Source organism: Pundamilia nyererei, unplaced genomic scaffold, assembly GCF_000239375.1.
Source record: "Pundamilia nyererei isolate P.nyererei 1_Seehausen unplaced genomic scaffold, PunNye1.0 scaffold00343, whole genome shotgun sequence".
In the NCBI taxonomy this organism is placed as follows: domain Eukaryota; kingdom Metazoa; phylum Chordata; class Actinopteri; order Cichliformes; family Cichlidae; genus Pundamilia; species Pundamilia nyererei.
The window spans coordinates 198,936-210,389 of NW_005187744.1; the positions used below are offsets into that span (position 1 = coordinate 198,936).

The 11,454-nt window shown below is 39.9% G+C and overlaps 1 protein-coding gene across 1 annotated transcript in view; it reads right to left on the reverse strand.

Annotated features, from left to right (window-relative positions):
- Positions 1 to 211: 211 nt before the first annotated feature.
- Positions 212 to 11,454, reverse strand: part of adcy1a (adenylate cyclase 1a) — a 67,273-nt gene continuing 56,030 nt past the window's right edge. The window contains exons 16-20 of the mRNA XM_005752062.1: positions 9,830 to 9,976; positions 8,481 to 8,579; positions 8,012 to 8,126; positions 5,310 to 5,434; positions 212 to 2,857 (exon numbers count right to left, since the gene is read on the reverse strand). Of these exons, the coding sequence (XP_005752119.1) occupies positions 2,528 to 2,857; positions 5,310 to 5,434; positions 8,012 to 8,126; positions 8,481 to 8,579; positions 9,830 to 9,976 (816 nt within the window). The 3' untranslated portion in view covers positions 212 to 2,527. The remainder of the gene's footprint in view (positions 2,858 to 5,309; positions 5,435 to 8,011; positions 8,127 to 8,480; positions 8,580 to 9,829; positions 9,977 to 11,454) is intronic.

Consider the following 11,454-nt stretch of genomic DNA (forward strand, 5'->3'; position numbering starts at 1 on the left):
TTTATGTCATCAGCGCGAGGTCGCCAATGCTGAGCAGCACCAGAGGAGTCAAACTGCCACTGACCCCGATGTTGCTCCAACTTCTTACATGAGCTACTCTGTTTTTCTAGCGTTACGTAACTGTTTAACTGAGTTTCGTGTCCTCTCCATATGCACTCTGTGTGTGCATTTCTGTCTGTGTTTGTTCAAAATAAGCACAGAATGAGAGTTCTTAGTCCAGGAGACACGTCTCCACTGGCTTTATTCTTCATAATCATGGTACGTCAATATAATTGCAGTGCAAACACTTATATTTTAGTATAAAATATTTTCTTTACCAAAATTTACATTCACATAAAACATCTCAATAAATACATCTTCAACAAAAGAACTTGACAAATATTGTATCATCCATAATATATCTCTACAATGTACAATAATAGCTAGTAATACCTACATATAACAATTGAAACCCGTATCATACAGTATGAAAATATCCAATTTACAGGAAAAATATTGTACACAATTCCTTTTCATCAACTTTCAATTAATTGTTTAAAGCAAGTGTATAAAAAATCCTCATTTTAAACCTTTTATAAACTTAAATTAAGCACTCAAGCTACCATATAGATTTAAAATCTATTTTAAATATGATAAGTCCAACGTAATTTCCGTCAGGTTCCAAATAAATCTGATCAAAATCGACACTTGCCATCGTTTTGAGTAACAAAACTCAATCAGCTCGAACAGTAAAAATACAGGCATCCAACAAAAGAAAATCCACAATAACCGTAGCAACGCATTCAGTTGTGCTACAGCTCAACACGAAAAAGTCTGATATGTTTATGAAAATAGGTTGGCACATTAGAAAATCAGCTACCTGTTGATTACAGCAGGAGCAGGGAGGAGGAGGAGGAACCTCTCCCCCCAGGCCTGAAGTCTATCTATCCTGAATATGTCCTCAAAAAGGTTTGCACACCAAGCTCATGAAGAAGACACGGGTCAATTAAGCACCTTACATTCAAGAGGACCGCTACCTTTAGCGCATGCATGAGGACTATAATAAAACACAGTCAACGTGTGTCCGCTGCTCCGCCTGCATTAGTGCTTCATCAAAGCATGCATGTTTGATCTGCAGGCTTCCAGGCAGTGCATGCTCATACAGATTAGAGGAAAGTTAATGGCTGTGGTAAGCCATACTGTGAGTAGCATGCTATACCGTAAAATAAATCATCTGGGTTTGCATGAGGAATCCAGACACAGAGGTTTGTGGGAATCTCCTCATAAATAGAAGGTTTCTTTTTTTCCGCCCTTTCCAAAGCAGCTTCGAGTTCATAAAAATAGTAGAACAGAATATTTTTCAACACTAGAAAATATTTCTTTGTAAACAAGCACACAGAAAAAAGTTCTCTTTTTTTTAAATATAATTCATTGAGGAAGAAGGAATCACACTCGCACAATACTAAAAATAGGTTTTCTAATTCATGCTTCAACTCCACAGATACAGACTGGTGTGGCTAGCTATGCACACTCTATTGGCTACAAACACTATCAGGTCAAAGTAGGATCCAGCTGGCTACAGCATGCAAGGAGTGAATAGGCTGAGATAGGAGACAAACTGCTTTATTGCTACACTTTGACAAGGAAGAATCTGGAAGTCAAGCATCACAGGGAAACAGACAGCACACATGACTGAAATGCAGCAGTGGCATCATGCACTTAAAGACGCTGAGCAGCTCGGCTCACTGAATCAAGAGCTTGCCTCGTGTACGAGGGGTTCAGCGAAGGGGCAGAAATGAAGCATACAGCATCAACCACCCACAAATGGTCAAAGGCAACGCCTTGTTGTATTTTGGCAAGTTCGTGTCATTAACTGCCATCTAAAATTCCACAATTGGCTTCAACCGCTTTAAACACTGTTGTCTCTAGGACAATGATGCCCCTAAAATGAATTAATCTGATAAATCAATCTAAAAGGCAACAAAAAAATGGCAAAAATCTCATTGTGAAGAGTGGTCGCTAAGGCAACAGCACTGTTTTGGTTTTAGATGGGGAGAAAAGAGTCAGCTAACGTTCTTAGATTTCGGGACACAGTTGTTGTGACAGGTTTGTGTGCTACACTTTCAATTGTGCATTGCGATGTGTTTTTATTTTTATGCTTATTTAGTTTATCGTAGTGGTGGATCCAGTTTTTTGGCAGTCGGCTATGAAATCCTGGAGACATCCTTGGCCTTTGATTGATGACAGAGCAACGTGGCATCCTGTATCCTGTTCATGACATCCCGCTGTGTGAAACAACAAACAGGGTTTGAATGTGGAGGGACAGTCTGATCGAGGACGCCTCAGGTTCCAGGCTTTAGGCCCAAATCCAGGCTTCCCATTGGATGATCAGTGTCTCGCCTCCCTGTCTTCCACAGACAGAAGAAGAAGAGTGGAGAACAACCTTTCCTCTTTAAATAGCCTTTCTCTGCTACAGCCATCTGTGTTACTCACCCACCTCCACTCTTACATTCTTATTTTTTCGTAGTCACGATGGAGACAGTGCCCTTCACACCACTGCAGTGGGAACAGAGGGCAGGTACCTGGTGGTGCTGGTGGATGTGGTTGGTTTAGCCACACTTGGGCTTGGGGTCCTCATAGCGGCGTAGGTGGTCACCGTTGGGGCGGGGCTAAGCCTGGTGCACACACTGCCGTGGGCGAATGCACTGGCACGGCGTTCACCGTTGCCAGGCTGTTGCTGGGTTTGAGATGGCCTGCTGCCTTGTCTGCGTCCCTCCAGGAAGTATGTAAGCATCTGACCTTTGCCCTTCACACTGACCTGGCCACGGCACACAAAATTGTAGTAATTGGTGATGAGGCGATAGACGTCCTCTGTTACCTGGTGGAGGCACACAGACGTTTGATGAGCTTTATGACCAAATATTTTACCACTGAAACACCTATGACATGACAAAAATGAACAAGAGCTTGCACAAGTAAATAAGGAGTTTGCAAACAATGAAGCAACAATAATATGCTTTTTAAAAAAGACAAATAAAAATATTATGTGGGCAAAGAATTACATCTGCACCTGAACACAAAAAGAAAAGATAAAAGTGGGTCTTACAGAAGGAGGAACTATCGGTAATCTTCTTATTCTAGTATATTCTTTTTTATATTAGAAAATGTAATAAAAATATTTATTTTGTATGGTAGCGAGGAATCATACAGAAGAACAGCACAAGGACTGTTAGAGCTGCACAATGTCCTCCAGCCGGCCACTGGTGTGAATGTCTCTGACCAAACACTCAGAAACAGACTTCATGAGGGTGACCTAAGGGCCCAATGCCCTCCAGTGAGCTCTGTGCCCACTGCCTGACACTCTGAAGCCCTAGTGGCAGCAGACTACCAGAACTGCCACCACTGGTACTCTGTGCTTTTCACAGATCAGTCATGTCATGGAAACCCATGACATGAAGCTCCCAATTTTGTGCAAATGTTAATGCCCGAGGAGGTTTAATGAGTCGGCACAGTGTTGGCTTTTAGGCACCGTGCACCACAGCACTCAGTGACCCTGCTCTGTAACTTTATGTGGTCTGCCACTTCATGGCTGGGTTGTTGTGGTTCATAAATGCTTCCATTTCACAATAATGGGGTGCTCGTGACTCAAGAGTTGGGAGTTTGCCTTGTAATCGGAAGGTTGCCGGTTCGAGCCCCGGCTCCGACAGTCTCTGTCATTGTGTCCTTGGGCAAGACACTTCACCCGTTGCCTACTGGTGGTGGTCAGAGGGCCCGGTGGCGCCAGTGTCCGGCAGCCTCGCCTCTGTCAGTGCGCCCCAGGGTGGCTGTGGCTACAATGTAGCTTGCCATCACCAGTGTGTGAATGTGTGTGTGAATGGGTGGATGACTGGATATGTAAAGCGCTTTGGGGTCCTTAGGGACTAGTAAAGCGCTATATAAATACAGGCCATTTACCATTTATTTACAATAATACCACTTACAGTTGACCGTGAAATATCTATAAGGGAGGGAATTTCACAAACTAACTTGTTGCAAAAGTACCATCTTATTACAGTACCATGCCTATATTCATCTGTGTAGAATGACCCATTCTTTCACCAGTGTTTGTACAGCCAGACTGCATGGCTAGGTGCCTTATTCTATATAGCTGTGACTGAAAACACCTGATTTCAAAGCTAAACAGATACTACTTTTGTCCTTAGTACATTGTCCTTAGGCAGATGTTTCTTCCTGTTAAAAGGGACTTTTTCCTTCCCACTTTGACCAAGTGCTGCTCATAGGGAGTTTCTGATTGTTAGGTTTTAGCTGTAGCGACGGATGTTGTGATTTGATGCTATATAAAGAAAATTGAATTGAATATATGAAAATAATGAAACACATGAACTTTATCTGAACTTTTCTAATTATTTCCAAATAACACCCTCTAATCTGTTTACCTTTGTCAAATAAGAACTAGTCATGTCAATAATAAAAAGCTATAGTATGCAGCAACTGCTTGTAAAGCAAACATTCAAACTTACTTACTGATTCTTAATTTATCCCCACTCAATGAGCGAGAGAGAGAAAGAAAGCAGCGGCCTAGCAGCGAGCCAGAGAATGACTGGTCTACCTATGCGGTGTGAGTGAGAGCACAGCAGAGAATTAAACAGTTGTTTTCTGATTGCTTCACGGTGGTTATGTTTTACGGCACAGCATAGACACGCCCACACCTCCACATGTGTGGTGTGGTGTAGCATTACTGTGCTTCACTGAGTCTCCATCAGTGAAACATGTGCTTTACTTACAGAGCGCAAAAGAGACAGCAGTGCTTGGTCACTGGTCACTGCATTTAAAGTGGCACCAGCTGCTGTTATTAGCTACAGGCAGCACACTCACTGCCCAAAGAAAGCACCCCAGGAAAGCCTTAAATGTATAAAAATAACCCTCAGGGGCCACAGTCTTCACAGGTAAATACACCACTACACACTTCGGGAGGGTCTTAGGTGATGACTGGGAGAGATTATTTTATGAGTCTATACAAGTGCTTTCAAGGAACATCCTTAATATTCAGATATGTCCAGCAAAAACCACCCAACTCAGGGAAAAGTTACCCCAAAACCGCTAACTTTTTATTTCAAATAGCACTCTAAATATCTTAGCTGGACACCTTTATGCTGTTTTTATTTTTTATTTTTTATTCTATGACTGCAATATTGATCTGCGTTGCATGTATTTTCATAACACAGCAGCAGCTTGTAATCTTAGTGAGATCTGTACATTGTTACATTTGGGAATAGAAAGAAGAAGGATGGGTAACAGAGAAGACATACATGTGGACTGACGAGCTGTACCTGTATCTTTCCTTGTACTCCAGTGCTGTCCATCCTGCTGGCTACATTCACTGTGTTTCCCCAGATGTCATACTGTGGCCTCCGGGCTCCAATCACTCCTGCCACCACTGGGCCCACATTGATGCCTGGTGTTAACATGAACAAAACATATAATGTCTGGGTCACACATGCATATTACATATGTGTACTACTTATTTTCAAATATAGTTTTCATGTGCTTTCATATAATTATAACAAACATTCATTCATTCATTTCATTTCATTCATTTATTTGTTCATTTCCAGGCACAACAAATACCTATATTGAACATAAATGCACAAAACAAAAAACAAAAATTGCCTGAAAAAGGAGTGTCGAGCTTCCACTGGAATTACAAATTTAAGCAGTGCAGCACTAAGAAATGAGAATTACAAAGTAATTGCTGAGTGTTGGTTAGTGATAGGATTCATTTCTCTTTCCACTAACATACACCAAACAGCTAGACTTACCCAGCGTTTTTCAGTAGCTGGTGGCATATCTTTTAACTTTTCCTTTATGAACAGCAGATGTGAAGAAAAAGTTTTGATCATATTCCTCATTTAATTCCTGTCTGGACCAGTCATTAATTTTAAACTGGAGTATATTGTAATTCATTATTATTAGGCTGTTGTAAAAACTCCCTAAAAAGCCTTCAGTTGATCCAAAATGCAAAAGAAAGAGCATATATCCTATACTGGCTTCTCTTCATTGGCTGCCTGTTAAATCCAGAATGAAACTTAATGTCTTCTTACATACAAGGGGTTGAATAATATGGCCACTTCTTATGTTAAATAAGCAGTGGCCTGATACTTATGATAGGAGTACCATGGGAGGTAGAGCCTTCAGCTCTCAGGCTCCTCTACTATGGAACCAGTCTTACCACCAGTCTTTCCTTCCCATTATTGCCAAGTGGTTGTTCGTAGGGGAGCATCTGATTGTTGGGGTTTCTCTGTATTATTGTGGGATCTTCACATTATAACATAAAGCATCTTGATGTGACTATGACGACGATTTGGTGTTCTGTAAGTAAAACTGATTTGAATTTCCAAGAGACCATTTTCTTTACGTCAGAATAAAAGTGGCATGTAATAGTTTTTTGTCTGATTGTACTCATGTCCTGAATCACTTTAAAGTTTTCAAAACAATATTTGAACTCCTACAAAAATCAGTGTCTTACTCGTGCTCTTCAGAAAGAGCATTTCAGGTTAATTATTAGCAATTGGAAATATTTTAGGAAACTATGGCAAATGATCTGTTTATTTATGTTAGTGCTAAGAGAAATACTTTACCAGCAGTATAACATGCTGCTGCTGCTGCTGCTGCTGCTGCAGTAAGAAGAAAAGCATTGTTGCAAGCCAAAGATAACATTTCCAGAGGATGCATTTGGCATACACAGTGTTTCTTTTCCCAGTAACACTGCAAAGGAGGGTATGAAGAATGGGAATGAGTGATAACAGGTTCACTTATTCCCAGTTCTGGTGTGTTACCATAATATTCTATTGCACACAGTAAGCAATAGTAATAACGCCATAGCAATGATAGATGTTTTTATGCTACTTCTTCTCTTATTGTAACTGTAGTTTACTGATTTGTGTGATTATTAAAACACAATACATGCAATTAAATCTCACTGCACTTAATATTAGCATCTAAAGAGTACTGAGTATAGATGACAGTTCTCAGAAAAACTTTGTGTACACTCTTAGTGTCACAGAAAACATGTAGTGCAAGGCTGTTAGGAAATTACACAATCATACATGCACATTAACAGACACACTGTCATTCTGATACACTAAACATTTTTAGCACTGTTCTAAAAGAGCATCATATTTTATACCCCATAAAGTCCTGCCCAAATCTATCAGACATGGCTTCTTGTAATTTCACATGTTTAAACTCACACGCAAAGCAATAGTTTAATCCAAGAGGGACCAATGGGCTTGGTCTATCCGTCATTTCCATATAATATTAATGTTATAAATATAAATGTAAATCTGCAAATATGGCTCGTCTGTGAAGCACTTTGTTGTACCTGTGACTTTTAAATGTGCTATAGAAATAAAATTGAAATTGAAATTATGCAAATGCAACTTTAATGAAGTGTTTAGTATACTTATGATAGTAAAAAATGACTGCAAGAATTTCATATCATTTATATCAATATCATTTTTAAAACTATGATAATACATGTTTGCAAGACATTTTTTGCATCAGTATATTGCATCATCTATGTAAATATTTCCCAAGGACTTCAGTGATAGACAGAAACATGGCGCATATTGAAGTTCTAACTTTGGTTTCTTTCCTTTTTGGAAATCCAGAATTGCAAAAAATACCAAAAGTTGCATTTCTGCAGAGTAAGTCCATCCAAGCACACAAACAGAGGCAGTTTCTACATGTGGAGCCACCTAGGCTGCAGACAGGATGGCACTGTGTACACCAGGTTTCACTGGGATTAAACAAGGGCTCTAGCTGCAGGCTCCCCACAGGATACCCAACACAATGGAACCCAGAACTTCAGGTCTCGCTGTGACGAGCTTCCTGTGGGGAACGTTCTTTCTGTGATGCATTTCCTCCCAAGCTTAGCGGCACCGAGTGTTCACGGTGTCCAGTGCAATAGGTCAGAAGTTCTGACATCCATATTTATAGGCCATAGAGTGTGTATGTGTATCTCTTCACTCACCTACTCTGAGGACAAAGTCATTGTAAGACTGGTAGTTGATAGCATCCAGGACATCAAACATCTCGATGGCAAAATCTGACACGGTGCATAAATGTGAGGTGATGGACTTTTTCACCTGAAAATCAGAGGAAGACACATATGTGACATATTAATGCAGAAATAAACCTGAAGTAAGAAGCAATATTACCCTCCATTTCTGTTTCCCTGATGTGGTAACATGTGGCTTTAAATGCACTTTATGAAAGCAGAATATGCTGAAACCACAGATACCAGTAATCCCCCACAGAGGATTTTGTGGTGTGAAATGTGGCAGTGTTTAAAAGATCAGCACTCAGAGAACACAAACTTGGAAAGGCTAGGCCTCTCAACAGTACCCTGGACACCCGGAACAGTTTTCAAATGTGCAAATACACTACAAACAAGTACAAAAACCTTATTCAGGAGATAAATATAATTAGTAGAGGTCTACCTTTGAAGCAGTTGTAGGAACCAGCCCAACTGCAGCCATGTATGTACTGCCAATGGTCTTAATTTTCTCAATGTCCCTGTAGCACTCTTTATCCATCAGCTGGAAGTGGGGAAAAAGAAGGAAAAAATTGGACAAAAACAGGAGAAACAGATTAACACAACAAGAAAATTCAAATCAAATTTTCTGCTGATTTCTTGGTTGCACATTCTTAGAGCCATTTGATTGCAGTGACTCATTTTCAAGTTCAAGAAACCCATTTGAGATGATCTGAACACTACGCTACACTACCTGAGCTTCCACTCAGGTAGGCTGTGGTGTTTAAATTATGCTTAGTTGGTAGTAAGGGGGCCCAAAGTATGTCAGGAATATATCACCCACATCGTTACATTACATCCCCACAACCAACCAGATACATTACAAGGCAGGATGGATCCATGATTTAGTGTTATTTTCTGACCCTACCAGATGAACGTCACAGCAGAAACTGAGATTCATCAGAGAAGACGATGTCTGCTGTGGTCCAATTTTAGTGAGCCCCTGTGAAAGTAGCCTCAGGTTGCTCTCATTAGCTGACAGGAGTGGCACCTGGTGCGGTCTTCTGCATCGAGGTTTCACATTATCTCTGTTCAGAGATGCTCTTCTGTATTACTTGCAGTGAATGGTTATTTGAATTATTATTGCCTTCTTTTCTGTTCAAAGCAGTCTGGTTCTCCTCTGACATCTACAAGACAGTTCTAACTGCCTTGTAACCTCAAGGAAACTCTCTCTTTTTCCAAACCATTCTCTGTGAATCTTACAGATGGTTGTGAGGGAAAACCCCAGTTTCTGAAAATACTTAGACTGATCTGGCACCAACATATTCTAAGTGACTTAAAAGACCTTTCTTCCCCATTCTGATACTCAGTTAGAAGTTCAACAGGTTGTCTTGACAATCTCTACACACCTAAATGCACTGCGTTGTTGCCATATGATTAATTGATTAGATATCAGTCATTAACAAGCAGCTAAACAGGTATACCTAATAAAGTGGTGAGTGTGAGTGTATATTACAAGTGACAAACAAATCTGAATACAATTTAAAATGGACTTGTTTGGCATGTTTGAGTAAAGGAATGCTTTGTGCAGCTGATTATAGATTCAAGTTAGCCAAAAATCATCTGTAAGTAATTCCTTATTTTCCCAGCTGCCACCATTGCTTTTTATATTCCATAAATAAACAGTATTTTCCCTTGGTCATAGCCACATCATCTCTGAAAATTGCACTGCTGGCCAGAAGATTCACTACACGAAAAACATATAAAATGCTGCAGATTTATGGATGATCTGATGGAACAAACTATTTCAGTCACCTCATCAAAGTCAGCGATGATCTCATTGAGCAGCCTCAGACACTCAACTCCCATGTTGTTTCCATCCAGCTCGATGTAGAAATCATTAAAGTTGGCGATAGAGGCGAACAACACTCCGACCTGAGCGTACGACTGATAGTACAGATCCTGCAGGGTAGAACAATTCAACAAAAACAATTCAACAACCCATACTACCAAAGAAGAAAAAATATTTGCATATGGAAGATTGTGCTAGCTTACTGAATCTTTGAGCAAGACTTTTGTCAGTATTAAATAGCAGTGACCCAGTGCCATCACAACCCCAACAAATAAACATGCTTCATCCTGATGTCCATAGTGTTTTTGCAGCCATTTTTGTATTCAGCGGTCTTTAGCTGTAATGTCTGCCTGTATAAAGCAAGTTGGTTTTTGATCACGCTGCACTCTTCCCAGAATGTAACAGTGCTCTTAAGATGGCCTGTGTACAGTTTCTAAAGGAAAATTTTCATTTTTAAGAAATAATCCCAATTAAACTACTTGGTTTATTTTCATATGTGACAGGTTGAAGGACTACTGTTGAAGGACTACTGCATAGAAAACTGTTCAGTTAATACTAATTCATATCAGTTGATATAAGGACGAAAATAATGTAAATATGGTAAGAAAATGGTTAAGAGTTTATTATTTTTCATGTTATATTAATTGCTTTCATGTTACTTAAGAGAACTGCAATCTTTGCATCTCTGATCGGCTAGTAAGCCTTTTCTGGGATCGATTAGTAGTGTCTCTATTCTCCACTAGGGGGCTTTCGCGCGTTCTCCTCACTGCAATAAACGACTGCATGAGAGATGCAAGTCATAATCACTCTCGTGATTCTTTTCCCCCTGTTTTCAGGTAAAAGTGTTTAAAAGTTGATATATTTCCAATGTGTACACTGTTAAGATATTTAAGAGGTAATCCTTCATTGTTTTGTAAGCGTTAGAAGCATTATATTACAGTTTTCTGCACATATACGTGGCGGTTTTGAGCCTCAGTTAGGTACTGTGTAATGACCAGTAAGATAACGGCAGGAGCTAAAAACGCCGCTATTGTCAGCCATTTTGTCAGGAAACCTGTTCTGGTATATATAGCAAGCACTTTAGTATTTTGGTTTATTATTTAGTGATTTTCTTCCACCATGTGACATTAAGCAGTACAGAACGTGAAACGTTTCTGTTCATTTGCACTGCAATAAACGACTGCATGAGAGACGCAAGTCATATTCACTCTCGTGATTCTTTTCCCCCCTGTTTTCAGGGGTGTAACATTTGGAGGCACCGCTGGGATAGCTGCTTAGATGTCCGGTGTCCACATCTGCACATCGTAGTCCAAGCCAGCCAAATCCCCCCATACAACCCAGTAGAGCAGGGCGATATGACCAAAAATATTTATCACGATATACATTTGAAAATTTGCGATAACGATATAACTGACGAGATAATTGACACTAGACAAATTTTTTACAACTCCACAACTTTATTAGTGCAAAAAACCTCATCAATGTATTTTCACTTAAACAAGCAGCTGCTTTTTATGTGCATTAAAGTTATATAAAAATGTAACAGTGCAAATTCCTTGCTGACAGTTTAACCAAAAGGCATTTCCAG